The following is a 21169-nucleotide window of genomic DNA, read 5'->3' as shown; positions in this document are numbered from 1 at the left end:
CAATTTAGCTGGACTGGCTGGCCAGAGAGCCCTGGGATCTTCCTAACCCCAGTGCTATGACAGCCATGCTTTTACATGGGGGTTGGGGGTCTGGACGCAGGTCCTCGAGTTTGCACAGTGAGCACTTGATCCTGCTAAGCCACACGCCTAGCCCATTTCACAGGTTATCATCTTAAGATCCTTCAATTCTCAGCAATGCTCAGTCTATCATACCCACTTTTACACAATTATTTTGACTTACACAAAGTAAATTTTTCTCACTTTCTTACCACCAGACTGACTGGAGGACTGGTCTTATCCTAGCATCTATTCTCCAAAGCAGCCAATAAAAATAAGAACATTTCAATTCTTCAGTGGCTTCCAATCATTATTCAGTTAAAAATTCAAGCTATCGCTTCTATCTTTAAGTCTTGTATGAGCTAGCCTCTACTACTCTCTCTTATCCCAACTGCATCAACCAAACCTTTACCCAACTATTAATTAATTACCAGCCATACCATACACCACTCAGTTCCCCAAATATAGCTAAGTCTTTCATATTAGCTGCTCTGCTAAAATGTTCCTTTCCTTCTGAGAGCCAATTCGGTATTATCAAGGTCTAAAATTAAATGGTGTTCCCTAAGAAAGTGCTCTCTTAATGACAATATGACTACACCAGGTGCTTTGTATGCCTGTTTACTGTGCTCTAAAACCCATTTCTGGAACTGCACCTGACTTTTCAATCAGCATACCCAAAGGAATTCCCTGACAACCTGCTAAATGACACAGGCAATAAAACTTTCTCAAAATACATTGCTGCTAAATGCTAAGTGTGCTTGACTGTACATGCCACAATTACTGGTTAAATTATAATTATATAGAGTATATAAGGATGTGTAACTTTAATAATAAATTAGGAAAAAATATGTATATCTCTTGGGAAAAGATTTGAAAACAAAATTTTTAAGAGTGAATCTTACCAGAATTAATTTTGGCCTGTAACCACTTTTTCATACACTCTTGATGGACATACTGTAGACTCCCTGTGCATTTGCATGGCTCTATCAGTAAATTAGATGATGACGCAGCTGCCATCTGACAAATTCTACATAAGTCTCCTTCTTCTTCTTCAGAGTCCTCTAAAAGGAGGCTAGAAAAAAGGGCACAGATTTCAGAGATATTTTGATCCCTCCTAGATGGACATTTTCATCATAAAGAATTTCAATCTTCCATTTCTACTCATACTGAGTACAAAAAGACAAATGGTAAGAATAAAGCAACAATAGTAACCTCTGAGAGTTTATGTTATTATGAATAAAAACTGTCACAGTAAATAAGACCAACCATTCTGTAACTAAGCTTCAAATAATTTAACTTTTGTCTTTGGTAAAACACCTTTTTCACAATCACCAAGATTTTAATTACTGACGTCTTCTAGATTACCTTAAGTACTATTGTATTAAGGGTAACATACACATCATTTTGGCCATTTTGTCAATTGCAAAAGAATTTAAAACTACCTCAATGAATTAAGTACATATTGACTTGTAGTTTCTCATTTACAAGTTATCAATACTGACAAATTCTTTTTATTCACTGAATCCAAATTTTAAAAATAGGAGACTGAAGAATTCTCAATCACTCTACTCTCAACAATCTTACTAAATCATTTTCTATCTATAAAGGAAGGCTTTTAAAACATGCAACATCTTCTATTATTCTTTGTCCTCCATTTAACAGGCTAACATGTACCATTTCTATGAGAACTCACTTTATAACAAGCCAAGTTTTCTGTTCAACGTTGTATTTTGTGAGTTCTTGACATCACATTAAAAGCACTCAATAAACTGACAGTACTGCATGATGAACAGCTACTAAACTGACGGCAGGAGTGAGTTTGGCAAGACATTTACAGAGACACACAGACATAAGGCGACTTTCTGCCCTAGCTGAGTCAGAAACATGCTATCAAGCACCAACCCTCTGAAAAGCAGAACATTTTGTTTTGTATTCAACATTCTTCCCTTCAAAGTTTCAATTACTTTTTACTAAGTAGATCCAATTTTTCTGTGTTTATTAATTTAACTAGACATCTTAAAATTCTCATATGTAAGACAATATACAACAAACACACATACTACCAAACTCTGTCAAAATAAATGCTCTTTTAATACTACATAAATATATGTAGGAGCTGGTGTAGTAATATATGTCTTTAATACAAGTACATGAGAGACAGCAGCAGGTAAATAAATCTCTATCAGTTCCAGGCCAACCAGGGTACATAGTGAGATCCTGTCTCAAACACAAACCACCAAAAAACAAAACTAAACCTACCTAACCTAGAATAGCACAGACTTGCAGACCAGTCAAGATCAATAAATAAAGCTATTTTTGAAGGTAACAAATCTAAGTTTTACTACAAACTTCAGATAGCTTACTATCAGAGGAAATTGCTATAATGAACAAGTACTAAAGCTAATATTACTAAGGAAGAGTAAAGTTTAAAATCAGGAAAACAGTCCACGGTAAAATATATCTTTTAAAAAAAAGGAAAATTGAGAAATACAAAAATAAGTGGTAAGCCAATTAGTTTGCCAATACAGATTGGCAATGCATTATCATTGGATTCCTCTTCCCAATTAAACTCCATTTAGCAGTAGCCCAACCATAGAACAAAGAAACTTGTGTGTATCCAGATAAGACACCTTAGATTGTTTTTTGATGCAATTCACACCCCAGAACCTATCTTATTATTATCACCATTTGTCTATAAGACACAGTAACAACACCCTAAAAGGATAAGGAAGAAACTTCAGATAATGAGAGCTAATCTGACCTAGCTTTACAATGTACAATAAATAATTCGAGTATTTACCTTTCTTTTATTTTCTGCAGTTTTTCTGGGTCTCTTGAAGGTGCATTTTTAGTTTTATCACTTTTCCCATCAGCTGCATTCCAGCCTGAAGGAATAATATCTACAGTGATCATGACATTGTCGGTCAGATTACTTCCAAGTGCCGGTGGGACTGCGAACCGGAATAAGGAACCAGGAAGAATCCCTGCTATTCCTGTACTTCTTCCACCCTGAGGCAAATCTGGTGTGGAGCCACCTGCCGAAGCACTGCTTGATGCTCCAGATGCTTGTGGTCTGTTGGCAGCAGCCCCAAGGGGATCACTCTGTGCTTCAAGGTGAACTACTTCATTTGATTCTCTTCTAAAAATATGAGATCTAGGCGGTACATCTGACATAGATATTCTTGAAGATTCATCTCTTCCCTCTCGCCTCCTTCTGGAGAACAAAGGTGTGCATCTATTTCTAAGTGAGGAAGATAACCATGGACCTGTACTTCTACCTTCTGATTCTTGGTGAAAATTTTCTGCATCTGGTTCAGAGCTATGATTTTGGCTAAGAGATGACAAACCCCATCTTCGCCTAAGAAATCTAAATCCCTGAGAAGATTCAGATGCCCTGCCATCACTGACTTCAGAAGATGATGCTCCATTACTCCGAGACTGTGAAGTCAAGGTTCTTGGAGAAATATAATTTTCAGAACTTAATGATCTTGTATTCAAGGAATCCTGACTAGATCTTCGTGAAAAAAAAGTTGATGACATGCTAGAAGCTATCCGTGACAGCAATCTCCTAGTAGTACGCCTACCTTCATTGTCAGAAGATTCTTGAAATGGTCTCCGAGAGGAACCAAGCCTTTCTGAATTGCTTAGAACTGGGGTTTCATCTCTACTTGAAAGATATGAAAATGTGGGATGTGAACTGTTTCGAAAAGATTCTGATTGTCTTGAAGAAAAATGTGATCTGAAAGAATTTCTGCTAGAGTCCCTAGAACTCGGTACTGTCTGATGTTCAGAAGGCAATTGGTGATTGGTGGATGATGAATTCAACTGTAAAGTGCTCATTGAATTCTCTTTTGGTCTTGCTCCCTGTGAATATGAAGAAGGAACTCTTTCTTGAACATCTATTTTTGAAAGAAGGGAAGGTAACCAATTAAATAATTTAATCATTATTAAATGTACATTTATTGACTACTGCCAAATTGAAAGACTAGGTTTGAAATGAATACTGCTATCTTATAATTAACAGCTTAACTTTTAGAGGGGAAAAATTATTTCTGAAGTACTCCCAAGTAAAGTCAACACTACAAATTCAAAACAAGGTGTGAAAAGCTTATAAGAATAAGCTACTGAGGCAAGCTGAATGCATTAATGAGCAACTGATACAACAGACAACTCTCAAAAACTGGTACAGAACTTTAGCCCCAAAATACAGTGCAATGACTAAAAAAAAGCAAAACCATCCAAGGGAAATAGTTTGAGATTCTTCTTATTCCATTCAATAAATACAAAAATTATTTTATGTAAATGTTACTGTCCATGTAATTTGATAATATTCCTTGCTAATAGGTAAGAATTTCTTTAATTTGGTTACTCATTGGACACACCTTAGCCCTTTATTATTGGCTTGGAACTGTGAGTCAATACAGGCCTCTGCTATCTGAATTTTTGAAAGTAGGCCAGGGAATGAGGAACAGCCCAGCACTCAGGTGGCACAGGGAATGGGAATCACAGAGTTCCAGGCTTGTCCGGGTTTGTTTGGCCTTGCCTCAAGATCAACAAGATAAATATACAACCCCTTAACTGGTTGATTAATCTGAGTGAGGAAAAGAAACACTATTATTCTTTTGTGAAAAATATTTCCTCTATACCTTGTATAATATGTGTATTTATTATTGTGCTAATATAGAGAGCAATGAAAAGATAAACTATTACAGGTTAAACCTATTCCTGTCCTGGGGGTTGGGGATTTAGCTCAGTGGTAGAGCGCTTTGCACAAGGCCCTAGGTTCAGTCCTCAGCTCTGAAGTGTGTGTGTGTTGGGGGGAATCTATTCCTATCCTGTAATTTGATTAAAATAACTACAAATCCCACTTCTGCATGACTTTCGTTAACTCTAATCAGCATTCTTTTCCTTTAGTTACTTAATGTGATTGTTTCTGAAAAGCTTAAGTCTACATACAGAGACAAAAACTATAAATTTGAAAATTTAATTAAAATCAAACCAATCATACAGTTCACATAATTCTTTTTTGTTTGTTTTGTTTTTGTTTCTTTTTTGTTTTTTGAGGCAGGGTTTCTCTGTGTAGCTTTGCACCTTTTCTGGAATTCACTCTGTAGCCCAGGCTGGCCTCGAACTCAGAGATCCTCCTGCCTCTGCCTCTCAAGTGTTGGGATTAAAGGCATAAGCTGCCCACCACCACCGGGCCCACATAATTCTTAAAAGGGCTAATTGGGAGGCTAGAAAGATGGCTCGGCAGTTAAGAGGCCTAGTTTTATCAGAGATCTTAAGTTCCATTCCCACACTCACATGGAAGCTCACAGCCATTTGTAACTTAAATCTAGAGGATCTGTCCCATTCTTCTGGCCTCCCTGGGCACCAGGCACACAAGTAGAGCATAGACATACATGTAGGCAAATACAGCCATATCCATAAAATAATTGTTAAAAATGGTGCAATGAAAATATATAGTTATTTTATAATTCAGTTAGAAGTACACATTAAAACTGTTATAGACAAGTCATACTGTAGTATGGAAAAATTAACAAGTAATACTTTATTAACATGCTTGTTTTTCATGTATAAAAACTTTTAAAAAAGAATCTGAATACTCAAGAACATGTTTTAAGTTTTTTATATTTGTTAAAGTAAAACAAGATACTAAAAAATTAGTTCTGATATCTCCATTAATAAATTCAAATTACTTCATTTCCTCCACTGTATTCTTATGAGATCATTTGTACCAACACATAAGCTATACTTAACAAAGTAGTTTATACATACATGATGAAGTTGTGAAGTCACCACCTCGGTGATTATAATCCATAAGATTGCTAATGGAGGAATCTGTTCTCCTCTCCAAATCTCTCCTTTCTCTCATCAAGTCTGTTCCAAATGAACCAAGTACCATTGAAGAAGATCTGGAAACTTGACTATGCCTCCAAGAAGAATCTTAAAATAATGGAAGAAGTTTTATTTCAGAGGTGGTTTTCAAGGTTTCTGAGGTTCATAAATCTTTAGCAATACAGTGAAGACAACTGTATCATTATAGCTATCCCCAGTTTAACAGAAGCAAAATCACTTACTAATGAATTAATCATCTCCAAATTATCTGTCTGCCCAAACATTCTTCTTTTTTGGTACTGGGGACTAAACCCAAGACCTCAGATATGGTATATCTATGTATGTTAAACAAATCCTTAACACTGTAAATCTATCCTCATACATAAGCTAAATGTCTTAGACATTCTCTATTACACCGTAATGTTATGTCAAAATGACTATAGGTCAAAAATGAAAATTTGTGCTGGGTGGTGGTGGCGCACGCCTGTAATCCCAGCACTCGGGAGGCAGAGGCAGGTGGATCTCTGTGAGTTCAATCGAGACCAGCCTGGACTACAGAGCTAGTCCAGGACAGGCTCCAAAGCTACAGAGAAACCCTGTCTCGAAAAACCAAAAAAAAAAAATAAAATAAAATAAATTAAAAAAAAAAAATGAAAATTTGCCAAAGGTACAGAATACTTCATAAAAAGTCAAAGTGATGTTAGAAAAACCACCCAACCAAACCAAAGCCAGGCATGGTGGCTTTAATCCTAGCACTAGGAAAGGCAGAGACAGAATCAGGCAAGCATATTTCTGTGAGTTCAAGGCCAGCATGATATATACAGTGAATTCTAGGCCAGGGCTATAAAATGAGACCTGGGTCTCAGCCCTGGGTTCAGTCCTCAGCACTGAAACAAGCAAATAAATAAAACCAAAGCTATTTTGATATGGCAATTCAATTATAGGATAAATTACAATTTTAGCAGGAAAAAAGTTCTTTTCCCCATGTAGGTAATTGGACTTAAATGCTTGCATATTTTAAGCACACATTCTATCAGCCTCAGAAATATTTTCATAGTCACATTTCATTAGGTCTTTATACTAAGAATTAATGTATTTTTGCAATGATACTCCAAATTTTATTTGATATTATTTCCCTAAGAAGTAAATTAAAATTAATTCTCAAACCCGTTTTGTTTCTTGCTTTTGAATTTTTTTTTTTTGAGACAGGGTTTCTATATAACACAGGCCTGGCTGTCATGGAAATAAGTAGTTCTGTAGCCCAGGCTGGCCTGGAGCTCAGAGCCTCTGCCTCCCAGTGCTGGGATTAAAGGCATGTGCCACCACACCTGGTTTTCTTCCTTTCCTAGAAATAGCCCAGTGAGTTTAATGTTACACTTTCACATAGCAAAGTAAAAGAACAAATTGTTTCTACAAAGTAATGTGCTTTTAAGCCACCTCACTACTTTTAGTGACCTTCAGAAGTACAGTGTCTTTCCCATGGAGTTCTAGCAAACTAAAAAGAATTGCTTACACTAATTCAGTTGGTAATGTATAAGCATTTTATTTCTCTTGTGTTATCACAAGTTTTGTCTCCTTTTACAACTTTAGGGACCAGTAACATTTTACTGGAGGAGTTTCAGTAAGGAGGAAATCTGCTTTCCTAACAAAGATTTTTTTGATCAATGCAAATATATAAACCTAGGTATAAAATATAAGGAAGCTCAGAGCTTTATGGATAAAGCATGTAAATCCCATGGTGGTTAAGTAATGTGTTCAATGCCATTCTTACATATTTACATAGAGCTCTTAATTTTTATCTTTTTTTTTTTTTGACATTTTCTGAAAAGTATCATTTACTATGTTTATCAGTTGAAAAAACACATGAGGAAATGTTTAACAGATGTGGCTTTTTGTAGTATCACTTTAAAAACCTCTCTAATAACCAACTCATGACTTTTATCAATTGAACTACACTAATACATACTAATGTTAGAGCAGAGCATGGTGGCACATGGCTTGAATCCACACACTTAGTAAATTTTGGGCCAGGCAGAGCTACATAATGAGACTGTCTACAAAACCAACAAACAAAGCAGCTCCTCGACCTCATTAAAACCTGCTAACATGCTTTGTGTTATAAAGCAAAAAGGCAAAATGAAGAGGCAACTTATTTTTACCACCAACTTAAGGTGGTAGAACTTTTTTCTCAAAAACTACTGCATTTCCAAATCCACTATCATATACAAACTATTTTATTAAAACAATTAAGAATCTCAGAGGGGGGAAAAAGACTTCAGTCGCAAATATTCATAAAGTCACTTTTACCAGAAACTGAGTAACTTCTTACCTGAGACTGTATTTAAACCACCTCCAATATTTCTCCCAGCTGAGGTAGATGTACAATTTGTACAAGAAAGTTTAGGTCTTTTTGAATCATGATCCCGTTGCTGGTTTTGTGATCTTGACCGTGCTCCCTGAGTTATTTCAGATTCACTATACCATGTAGACGGAAATGGTGATGCAGATGCTGATGCTGATGTAGACTAAAAAGATTAAGGAATAACTGCTGCTTTAAAATTACCCAATTTCATAGAAAATACTAATATTCAAATAATCATGCTAAGGGCTGTTGGAATGTGGCAGGTCATTTGGAGGTAGTGGGAAGGTTGTGCTGGATTAACCAAACCATGGTTTCTCAGATGTTAGCTACACGCTACTATTGAGAGAAACCTTGAGAAAGACTTATTAATCAACATTAAAAGCAAAAGTATTCACTACCTGTAGTGTTATTTCATCCACTGCTTTGCACATATATAGTCAGATTAATAAGTGTTCTGACTAGAAGTATTTATCCATAGATAAAGCCACCCATCCACACCTACCACTTCAGCTACAATTTATTTTAATTAATATTTGTTTTCAAATTCAAAAAGCATTTTATACAAGACCATATACTCTTATCCCCAATTCTGAAGGTCCCAAATTTTGAAAATCATTAGCTATTTATTTTGTTTCTATTTTAATAATTTAAGATTGTAGGATGCCTCGGGCGCAGCTTTTTTTTTTTTTTTATGTAATAAATGTACCCACAGCATTTTGAATTTGACTGTACATATATTCAAGTTAAAATACTACCTGATATTCAGAATCCAGTCTAAAGGAAGAGTCTCTAGAATGATAGGAATCATTTAAACTAGTTCCTCTGTTTCCAGACACCATCCTAGCACTTAAAGAGCCAGAGGGTTGAACAGAAATTCTTCTTGGAATCCTGGAGGGTTTAGACTCCATGCTTAAGGTTTCCTGTGAAATGCAAATTTGTGTTAATTTTATTTGGGAAGACATGCAAGCACTTGTCCCGCCCGCCCCCCCCCCCCCACACTACATACAACAATTTATTCTGAAATGCTCATTTAGTTTGAGACACAATTCAGGTCTCATTAATGAAAAAGCAGCCATTCAAGAACTGGCACTGGTGGGCCCAGCTTAGCAGGTAAAGGTACTAGCCTTGCAAGCCTGAGAGCCGAGTTCCATCTCCAGAACCCATACAGAGCAAGGCAGAAACAAGAACCCCCATTCACCAGAAGCTATCCCAGAGTAAACAATTCATCTGGGAAACAGATGAATTCCTGCCTCAACAAGGAGGGAGGAAAGAAGTGACTCCAGAAAACTGTCCTCTGCCCTCTGCATATGAACATACAAAATAAATTTTAAAAATTAAAAACAGGCTGGGCAGTGGTGGCGCACACCTTTAATCCCAGCACTCGGGAGGCAGAGACAGGAGGATCTCTGTGAGTTTGAGGCCAGCCTGGTCTACAGAGCGAGATCCAGGAAAGGTACTAAGCTACACAGAGAAACCCTGTCTCAAAAAACAAACAAACAAACAAAAAAACAAAAAAACAAAAACAAAAAAAACAACAAAAAGCAAAAATCAAAAAACAAAAAACAAAATTAAAAACAAATAAAACAGTCAACTATTTGCACCCACATTAAACTGTGAAACCCTCCCCGCCCTTCTCCTACAATGCAGAGTATGTATAGTAACATCCAATCAAGGTTTCCTACTGCCCACTTGACAGACATGGAAAGATATGCTACAAATACACAGATCTACCTTGCAACGCCTGAACTTTTTTCCCCCGTATACATGTATCCTTTACTCTTGGGGCATCCTTCTTAATGTATTTATTATAATGACTATTTTCACAACCTTTAACAAATATACTCTTACAATCCTTTTGTATGTCTGGGAAGCCTACACATTCCTTATCAAATTTCTGCCCATCAGATGATATCATCTTTATCCTGTGTAACTTCACGTTTCATATATTTTTCTTAAGACATCACAGACTGTTATTTGCTTTCCACTTTATTTTTCCCCTCTTTCAACAATGCAGTTTCTTTTTTTCTTTTCTTTTTTTTGGTTTTTTCAAGACAGGGTTTCTCTGTGTAGTTTTGGGCCTGTCTTAGATCTTGCTCTGTAGACCAGACTGGCCTTGAACCATAGAGATCTGCCTGGCTCTGCCTCCCGAGTGCTGGGATTAAAGGCATGCGCCACTACCACCGGGTTTGGGGGTTTTTTTTTGGTTTTTTTGAGACAGAGTTTCTCTGCATAGTTTTGCACCTTTCCTGGAACTCACTCTGTAGCCCAGGCTGGCCTCAAACTCACAGAGATCCATCGCCTTTACCTCCCAAGTGCTGAGATTAAAGGCGTGCGCCACCACCACCCAGCACAACAATGCAATTTCTTTAGGTCAGGACTATTTAAAGTGTCTCTAACCCACTGCCTAGGACATGTTAAGTGTTCTGGCAGGAATACTAAGGACAGTCCTGTAGCCCTCCTTGTGGTCAGCTTGTTAAAGACAACAGACCTAAGGAACTGGAATGTCTCGAAAAAGGCCTGCGTGTCTCCCCCAGATTTCTGACATGTTGTTACCTGGCAGGAGAGGCTGGAGTTGAAACAATGATTGGTTAGAGAGTCTAAGGACCACAGTTTCATCATGACTACTTAGTTATCCTCTAAAGCTCAGGGCTGGAGAGATGGAGTCAACAGTTAAGAATGCTTGCCGCTTGCTCTTGCAAAAGACCAGAGATCCCAGCACCCACAAGAGATGGCTCACAACCACCTTTAACTGTAGTTCCAGGTTATTCATCCCCTACTCTTCTGGCCTCCATGGGCAACCGCACAAACATATAAATAATAAAGAAATGAACCTATACCTGTGTCAGAATACTGAGGATGGGGAGGGAGGGAGGAAGTGTGTGTGTGTGTACATGCGCGCACATCCCTTCTTTGTTTCTATTACTTCTCTGTGTTGAGGACAGGAAGCTGAGCCTAGCTTATTAGGGCTGTTCAGGCTCTGACCTGAACAATATTAGAAACAGGTTCTCAAAACATACAAGTTGAAAAATCTTAACCAAAGAATAAACATAAAACTGGATGTGACACACCCTGTCTGTGTCCTAGCGTTCCAGAGCCTGAAGCAGTAGAACTAGAGAGGCTAGTCTGAACAACACAAGGAAACCATGTCTCCAAAATAGGTGTTTTCCTTTTATTTACCACCGATATGATCTCCTAATGATAACATATATAAAAGCAATAGCTGCTATTTACCAACTACTGTGAGGGGTAAAGGATTCACTAGTCAACTACAAATCAACCCTGTGAGAGGCACTTGCTATAGTGCAAGCATGAAAACCTAAGTTCAATCGCCAGCTCACATAAAAGCAAGGCTTTGGAGAACACCCGCAATCCCAGTCTTGGAAAGGCTGACACAAAAAGCCTGACGCTGACAGAAATCTCTAAATTCCAGGTTCAATAAGAGATTCAAAAATAACGTGGCGTACAAGTGAGGAGGACACCTGATGTTGATCTCTGACCTCCACACACATACAAAGCATCACACACATACAAAACACTAGACACACAAACACACACTCTCCTAAAGAATTAAAGTATTGGGGTTGGGGATTTAGCTCAGTGGTAGCGCGCTGAGGCAAGCGCAAGGCCCTGGGTTCAGTCTGGCAAAAAAAGAATTAAAGTATTAAATTCAGTTCATGTAAAATGTGGGACCAAGTGCTTTCCACTTTTATAGACTCATAATTAAGTTTCTAAATTTTCTTCACTGGCTAACACACAATAGTCATCATTAGCTCTACAGCTCTTTACCTATAAATGTGTCACATAACACAAATTAATTTTGTCTCGTTCTAAGAGCACCCAAGACAACAGCCCCTTCCACTGAGATGACAATCTTCAAATTTTTTCTTTGCTCCTGTTTGCTCTTAATCTTGACTGTACACCACACCTCCTCCAAGGACTTCCCATTCTAAACTATGGGAGGTCATGCCCAAAAGGTTGTTTTCTAGAAACACTGAGCAAAAATAAATACTAAACATAAGTTACTTTAGTCAAAATAGAAAGCTTGATCATTAAAAAAAAAAAAAAAAAAAAAAAACCTTTATTTTTATTGGCCTGCAATTTGTGCTGACCTATGTGAAGATTAGAAGTATGTAACCCAAATTCTAGAAGAACCCATTTTGAAAACCTCAACTGAGGAACCCACCTGGTCTGATATCAAGAGATCATCTTGTGAAAAACATCACCTAAAAGACTCCTTCAGAACTTAGGTAAGATGGCCATTGAAGATGGATGCCAACTATCTTCTAATAATGCTGGTCTGTTGCTAATAAACTTGCTCAGTCACTCTGCCTCGAGTCACTGTCTCCATCAGAAGGTAGAAGAGTCTAGATCCTTGTATGATTCCAGCTTCATCTGCTTCAAATGTGTGAGACTCTCTCATGCTAGCTGCTCAGACAGCATGTCACTGTATAGGTGTACATAATTACTTTCCCATTCTGTCAATGGAAATTAAATTGTCTCTTATTACCAACACCATTTAGACAAACATATTGCCTTTATAAATCAAAACCCTTGCGTCTAGCAAGATGGCTCAAAGTGTAAAGCCTTGCTACCAAGCCTGAGGACCAAGTTTAATCCCCTAGGACCCATACAGTGAAAGGAGAGGACTAACTCACACAACTAAGTTGTCCTTGGCACACACCTACAAGCAATCATACAATTTAAGGGGCTGGATACAGTTCAATGGTAAAGAGTATATACTATTCTTAAAGAGACTATGGATTTAGTTCACAACTACACCTCAAGTCCAGCTCCAGATATGCCTCTGGCTCTCCCAGTCACTTGCAGCACATACCACCCCTCAATAATGAAAACTACGGAAAATTCTTAAAAATAAAAATAATTTTAAAAAAGGTTATAAACAACATTTCCCCCCCTTGGGGTAGGGATCCACAAGCCTTCTGGAGACAGCCAAAGCCGTAAGACTACAAGGGGAATCAAGAGATAACAAAATAATCTCCCTAACTTTGCATTAACAACTATTTTTAAGATCAAAACCTAACTTTTCCCTTACTGAAAATTAGAATTCAGGGAAATGTACAGCGTCATTTCACAATATATCTGATGTGCAGCTTAGAGTTAAGTATAAAACTGCTTTACTAAACCATTCAAACTAAGTAACACAAATTGTCAAACTGACTTTCAGCATATAGTCTTGATAATATATCAACTAACTTCTGTATTAACCACATCTTTCCACTTAAATTTACAACAAAGGAATTTATTGAATTAATCTTTGTCTTAAACATATTGGATATTGTCATTAAAGGTGGATATTGTCATTAAAGGAAGAACAGAAGGCAGAGCTGGCTGAGCCCTGCCCAGTTACTCCATCTTGTACAGCACAGTACTTCTTGGGTTATGCCTTTCTGTTGCTTGAATTTCTAATAGGTCTTATAATAAAAACCTGGAGCCAGATATTGGGCTAAATGTTGAAAGATCAGAGACAAAGGAACAAGCCACTGCCACATCTCACCTCGCCAACTCCATGAATCCTCTGACTGAAGGTCTGAGTCCTCTGCCGAAAGGGGTCCAGCCGAAAAAGCTTTAGTTTCTGTCTCCTCACCCTTATATGCCTTTCTCCACCCAGCCATATCATTTCCTGTCTCACCCTTTATAGTGCTGGGGATTAAAGGTGTATGCCACCATTGCCTGGCGCTGATTCTCTCCTAGACTGAGTCAATCTCATGTAATCTAGGGTGGCTTTGAACTCACAGAGAATCAGAAGGATCTTTGCCTCCCAGAGTGCTAGGATTAAAGGTGTGTGCCACCACTACTCAGCTCTATGTCTAACCTAGTGGCTGGCTCTGTCCTGATCCTCAGGCAAGCTTTATTTGATACACAATATATCACACCACACCTTTCCCCAAGTGACTCCATCTTGTACAGAACAGTACTTCTTGGGTTATGCCTTTCCCCAAATGACTCCATTTTACAAAGCTGCTGTGTCCCTTTAGCTAGTCTACTTTGAGTATTAGATGCTAAGGTAAAATGAACAGGTAACCTGTCTGGGCAGGCAGAAAACCATACTGGATATACAGAATTTATGGGAAGAATCCCTCCCCAGTCATACTGTACAACCATAGGACACAAACGTGTAGCTGGAGTATTTCTCTCCAGCTCCCACCAAGCCCCGGCAGTCCCGCAGCCCACTTATAAAATAAACACAGACTCTTATATTATTTAAACTGTTTGGCCTAATGACTCAGGCTTCTAGCTATCTAGTTCTTGTATCTTAAATTAACCCATTTCTATAAATCTATAGGTTGCCACATGGCTTGTGGCTTGCCGCTATGTTTATATGTTGCTTGTCATGGTGGTGGCTGGCAGCATCTCCTGACTCAGCCTTCCTGTTCCCAGAATTCTCTTCTGTTTGTGCTTGTCCCACCTATACTTCCTGTCTAGCTACTGGCCAATCAGCATTTTATTTATACAGAGCGATATCCATAGCACAAACTAATAACTTATTTATGTTAATAAAATTACTATTGTAAACTTACCAAATTAAATCAGGGAGGGATACATGGACATATCAAATCCTATCAGAACCACCACCAGGCATTTAGGTTTATCAAAAACATCAGTCCAATAAAAGAGGCAGCCCTGACCTGAAACATACAAAAGGAAGGGTACCTAAGACCATGGCATAGTACACATCACTGGGATTCTTCTAAGCCCTAGGTTTCCCACCCCCAACCCAGTTTTTCAAGTCAGGGTTTCTGTGTGGCCCTGGCTGTCCTGGAACTTGTTCTGTGGGTGAGGCTGACCTCTGTCTCTCAAGTACTGGGATTAAAGGCATGTGCTACCATGCCCTGTTCTTATGTCCACCCACTTCAAAGTTCAGCTAAACCTAGCCATGGGATCCTTGCCTAGACTAACCCCCTTATTTTATTACTTGCAGTGACTGTCATTAGTATCAGCCTATGCCTTCCCTGTCCATTACTGGCTACTTTAATCCTTTCTTGGTTTTTCTGTGTGAACCATGTGATATATGATCAGTGTTAACAGAGATTACTAATTAAGACTCAATGTAATAAGGAACTTGTGAAATCAATGGTAGCCAGCAAAATAAAACATAAGTAGCTTGTGAATTTGTTATTAAATTTAAAATTTTTTTTTTTTTTTTAAGTTTTTCGAGACAGAGCTTCTCTGTGTAGCTTTGGAGCCTATTCTGGAACTCACTCTGTAGATCAGGCTGGCCTTGAACTCTCAAAGATCCGCCTGCCTCTGCCTCCCAAGTGCTGGAATTAAAAGCATGTGCCACCACCGCCTGGCTCATTAGATAAATTTTGACACCATGAAAGAACACAAACATGTCTGTCTGTTTCTGGCTATGACACAGCAAATATGAGATAGCTTGTAAGTCTGTAATAAATAAGAAAACAATATGTCACCAAGTATCATATTTTGCAACTAAGAATTTCCAGCAAATGAGAAATAAATAAGATTAAAAGCAATATTCGTTAAAGAAACCGTATCAGGAACTACTGTGAACAGACTATCTTTTAACAGTCCTTTTGTTCACCTTTCAAAACCCCCTTAAAGCAAGAGTAAATGAATCAAGACTTAAGCCATTTAAAAAAAAAATTAGGAAGGAACACTGAGGGGGATCTGAAGTAGGAGAGGTCTAGTAACTCAGCAGAGGATGGTGCTGTAAGTCTAGGTGCCCAGAAAGACGTAAGAACTAGAAACAAATGATTTAAACTTATCATCACAGAACAAGAATCTATCCATACAACAACCCAAAAGAAAAGAGAAAAAAATAAAAAAGAGACATCAGAGTATAATACAATTTCTATGGAAACAGTAATGACAATTCCTCGAAAATAATAAAAACAGAATTATCATAGACCACCAAACCAAACCAACCTAACAAACTGAAAATAAGGATCCTGGAATATTTGTACATCCCAATCACAGCAGTATTTGTAACAACAGAACTCAAATGCTATCAATAAATGAGTAACTGGATAAGCAAAATATATATACAACTCATATCATCCAGCCTTAAAAAGGAAGGACAGCTAAGCAAGGTGGCTCAGCAGCTAAAGGCATTTGGTGCCAAGCTGGACAATCTGAGCTAGATCTCTGGGAACTATATGGTTGAAAATCAACTGCCACAAACTGTTCTCTGACCTCTACACAATTATGCTAAAATAAACTGGGTGTGGTAGTGCACACCTTTAATCCCATTACTCACGAGGCAGAGGCAGACAGACCTCTGTGAGTTCAAGGCCAGCCTGGTCTACACAATGAGTTCCAGGACAGCCAACGATACATAGAGTTTTAAAATAATTTTTAAAAATTATTTTAAAATAATTAAATAAATCCAAAAATAAAATGTAGTATTTTTAAAAAAAGGGTTTAGGGGGGTATTCTGACCTGTGATAGAATATTAATCAGTCTTGAAGAAATTATACTAGGAGAGTTAAGTCAGATACAAGACAAGTATTGTATGATCTTACTTACCTATTTAACATAGAATCATAAAAAGAAAAAAACCAAAACCAAAAACTAGAAGGGCAGTTACCAAGGGGAGTCAAGATTTACTACTTGAAGTGTGTACAGCTTTAAAATTACAAAATGAAAAGAACTTATACACCATATATTTAGTAAGATTAACTGTACAGTTAAACACAATTAGGATGGTAAGTTCTATATGATGTCATTTTACTATAATCAAAAAAACTGTGGGAGAGAAAAGTGAAACATGAAGCTGAAAAGTCCAATGAATTAAAAACCTCCATTTGGAGAGGGCTGGGGAGACAGAGGAGTCAGCAAAATGCTGAAGTAAGCCACATGAGGACCTAATTCAATCCTTAGTACCTACACAAAAAGGCAGTGTGATGGTGTGTGCTTTTAATCCCTGCCCTGAGGAGTTGAACGAAGTCTGGCCAGCTAGCCTAGCCTGCATGCCAAGTCCCAAGTCCTAGTGATAGACTCTGTCCGTCTGTCTCTCAAACAACAGATACACACACACACGCACACAAGCATCAGGCAAGCACACACGAAAAAACAAAGTACAACCCATGAGGAGTGATACCAAAGTTTGATCTCTGGCCTCCAAGTGCACCTGAACACAAAAAGACACTAAAACCCCTGTATTTGGAGAAACAAAATCCCATATTCTTGCCCAGCTCCATGCCTTCAAAGACAGAATATTTAATTACTAGGTGTGGGTAAGGCACAGGTACTATCCATCCCCGATTACCATCAGAATCATTTTCACAAACAGACCAGTATGAGGAATTTTTAAAATCTCTATATATGCTATTGAGACCCAAAGTCTCTTTTATGGTCCTGTTTCTCCAATGTTGTCAGGAGATTTACAATTTTCTATTCTTTTTTTAAAAGATTTATTTATTTATTTATTATGTATACAGTGTTCTGCCTATATATATGCTTGCAGGCCAGAAGAGGACACCAGATCTCATTATAGATGGTTGTGAGCCACCATGTGGTTGCTGGGAATTGGAACTCAGGACCTCTGGAAGAGCAGCCAGTACTCTTAACCGCTGAGCCATCTCTCCAGCCCACAATTTTCTATTCTTAAATCACTAAAAAACACAAGAGCTCAGGATGGGAGAGAAGGCTTAGCAGTTAAGAGGGCTAGCTGTTCTTGCAGAAGATCTGGGTCCCATTTCCAGTATCCATATGACCATCTGCAGGCACACACATGGTGCACATTATATACATAACAGCAAAATACTCACACATATAAAACAGGCCTAAAAAGCTTTTAAACATGAACAAACAAAAATCAGAGGTAAGATTTCTAAAGTTGGCATACTTTCAAAAGTTTAACAGGGCAATCATGTGTAGCTCAATGTAAGAGTGCTTTGCCTGGCACATATACATGCATGAGGTCCTGGTTTGATCACCAGCAGGGGGAAACAAGGGAAGGAAGGAGGCAGGAAGAACAGAGCAAGCAGACAAAAATCAACCTAGCTCACCACAACTGCTCTACACCCAAAACTAGTAGTTATTAAAAGTATCTAACCTGCTTTTTCCTAGTAACAAACTTCAAGCCTAACTACTCAATGCATTGATAGTATATAAAAGACAAAAATAAAACAATAATGACAATAAAAGGAACTTACAGGAAGCAAACTAAGGAGAAGAGGTTTATCATCCTCAAAGGTATCAAAATAAGATGTTTGAGAATATACAACCAGTATTGTAAGAGTTGTGGAGTTTCTAAATGAAATATACTTAAAAATGAGAAACACTGGAAGGGACAAAGCATAAAGACTGAAGGGATGCTGTAGAATATTATTTTAAGAGGCGTTAGATTCGTTTATACTCTAGAACATTTGTTTAATGATGCAAAGATGTGTTGCATTCTTTTATGTTGCATTTGTTTAACTCTGTGCAGCTGTGTTACTGTGCCTGTCTAAAACATCTGATGATCTAATAAAGAGCTGAATGGCCAATAGCAAGGCAGGAGAAAGGATAGGCATGGCTGGCAGGCAGAGAGAATAAACAGAAGGAGAAATCTGGGAGGAAAAGAAGAGCAAGAAAACAAGGAAAGGAGGAGGCTAGGGGCCAGCCACCCAGCCAGACACAGAGTAAGAGGAAAGTAGGATATACAGAAGAAAGAAAAGGAAAAAGCCCAGAGGCAAAAGGTAGACAGAATAATTTAAGAAAAGCTGGCAAGAAACAAGCCAAGCTAAGGCCTGTCATTTATAATGAAAGAGTAAAAAGCAAGAAGAGTAAAATAACAACGAACCAACAACATGTTGGTGCTCTAAGGTGGGATGTAGAAAGCTGAACCAGGAAGCAGAAAAGGTTAAAAAGAAAAAAAAAAAAAAAAACTAACATAAGCAACAGGAAAGATGGACCAGAGGTTAAGAGCACCAGCTGCTCTTGCAGAGGACCAAGGTTCAATTCCCAGCACCCTCATGGCAGCTCACAGCTGTCCTTAGCTACAGTCCCTGGAGACCCAACACCCTTCCACAGGCAAAACAAAACACCAATGCACGTTAAAAATAATTTTTAAAATGTAATATGAGAAGAACTGTTCAAAAGATTACCATTTTGGTCATAAGAGAAGAAAACTGTCAAGGAATACCTTTTTACAAGTGAAACACACCAACCTCCACAATGAAAGGAAGCAAGATCCCAGAGAGTAAGATCAACATTATAAGCAACACCATTTCACTGTTATATTGCTTTTCTCATTGCTGGGACCAAAAAAAAAAAAAAAAGCCACTGACAAGAAGCAACTGAAGAGAGGAGGAAGGAAGACACTCTTCTGACTTAGTTTAAGGGATACAGTGCACCATAATGGGGAAAGGCATGGCAGTAGCAGATGAAGCAGCTGGTCACCAAACATTAGCAGTGAGGAAGCAGACAGAAAAGGGAAGTAAGGTTAACCTACTAAACCACAGGACTCAATCCAAATGACTCACTGCCTCAAGCAAGGATCCACTTCCTATGGGTTCCACAGCCTTTCAACACAGCTCTAGCTGGGGACAAAATGTTCTAACACATGAGCCTACAGAGGACATGTCGTAATTCAAACCACAACCATTTCAGTGTGAAATTTCAGAAGCATAGAAATAAAGGGAAGACCCTACCATCTACCATAGTAGGGAAGTGGACCCATACAAAGGGACAGTAATCAGAGAAATTTGGCAACATTCAACTATGAAACAAGGCCCGAAGTACTGGAAAGCATGTATACAACTATGAATTCTAATCCATGACTGTGAAGAACAAGACATTTAAGGACATGCATAACCAATCAAAGAACAAAAGGACTGAGAGTCTATCTGAGTACTACCAAAGGGAAAGCCCAACCACCATATTGCTGTGGGATGTTCTCTATGCTGTGAATATTTGTTGCTCTGATTGGTTGATAAATAAAATGCTGACTGGCAAGTATAGGCAGGATAAGCAGATGAGGAGAATTCTGGGGAGAGGAAGGCTGAGTCAGGAGCCCCCAGCCCACTGTTCAGGGAGCAGCATATAATGGCATATAGCTAAAGCCACGAAACATGTAACAACATATAGATGTAAAGAAATGGGCTGAGTTTGAGTGTAAGAGCTAGTCAGTAGTTAGCCTGAGCAAATGGCCAAGTAGTTTTAATTAATATAATAAGCCTCTGTGTTTTTACTTGAGTCTGAGTGGCTCTGGACCAGTTGGGTGAGACACAGGAAAACTTCTGGCTACACAGTATCTTTTTGTTGTTGTTGGATTTTTGAGACAGGGTTTCTCTGTCAAACAGTTCTGGCTGTCTTGGAACTCTGTAGATTCATTTGCCTCTGCCTCTTGAGGATTAAAGGAGTGTGCCACCACGCAAGGCCCACCATCACATCTTTTTTTAATTTGGTTTTTCGAGACAGGGTTTCTCTGTGTAGCTTTGAGCCTTTCCTGGAACTCACTTTGGAAAACAGGCTGGCCTTGAACTCACAGAGATCTGCCTGGCTCTGCCTCTCGAGTGCTGGGATTAAAGGTGTGCACCACCACTGCCCAGCCCCACCATCACATCTTAAGCGAAGACTATGTCCTACCAAAATGAATGTGCAAAGCATGAAACAGCCATATAAAGAACCCAGGAAGCTGTGACAAAGGGAAGCACTGAAGAGAACAGCATCACGAAAGGTAGGGAACAACTGGTCCCACTGGAGTAGGAAAAAGGAAGAAGGGGTTCTAAAAAATAAAGCATCATGTGGAGACTATATTTCGTGGGCAATGTGGTAGAAATGATGGCTGGGTACAATTGGAAAACCAAGTACCTAAAATAAAAGGTCATCTTATTCTTTTAATGAAAAAAGAAAATTTGTAATATTAAAAAAAAAAAAAAAAATCAACATCCTACTGATCAGGGAACCATAAGATGAAACACTGACTACTACAGAATACCAAAA

At 38.3% G+C, this 21169-nt stretch overlaps 1 protein-coding gene across 5 annotated transcripts in view; it reads right to left on the bottom strand.

Moving 5' to 3' along the window:
- The window catches only part of Marchf7 (membrane associated ring-CH-type finger 7), a 44518-nt gene that overhangs the window by 10598 nt on the left and 12751 nt on the right, over positions 1-21169 (bottom strand). For 3 of the 5 annotated variants that reach the window (XM_036184421.1, XM_036184418.1, XM_036184422.1), the window contains exons 2-6: positions 9013-9177; positions 8225-8420; positions 5836-6003; positions 2858-3956; positions 960-1129 (exon numbers count right to left, since the gene is read on the bottom strand). In XM_036184421.1, coding sequence (XP_036040314.1) covers positions 960-1129; positions 2858-3956; positions 5836-6003; positions 8225-8420; positions 9013-9165 — 1786 coding nt within the window. In that variant the 5' untranslated portion in view covers positions 9166-9177. Of the gene's footprint in view, positions 1-959; positions 1130-2857; positions 3957-5835; positions 6004-8224; positions 8421-9012; positions 9178-12440; positions 12733-14796; positions 14905-21169 lie in introns of all 5 variants that reach the window. The other 2 variants (XM_036184420.1, XM_036184419.1) reach the window with 2 other exon arrangements.

The sequence above is a fragment of the Onychomys torridus genome, chromosome 4, assembly GCF_903995425.1.
Source record: "Onychomys torridus chromosome 4, mOncTor1.1, whole genome shotgun sequence".
NCBI lineage: Eukaryota > Metazoa > Chordata > Mammalia > Rodentia > Cricetidae > Onychomys > Onychomys torridus.
This window is presented reverse-complemented; position numbering and strand designations above follow the sequence as displayed.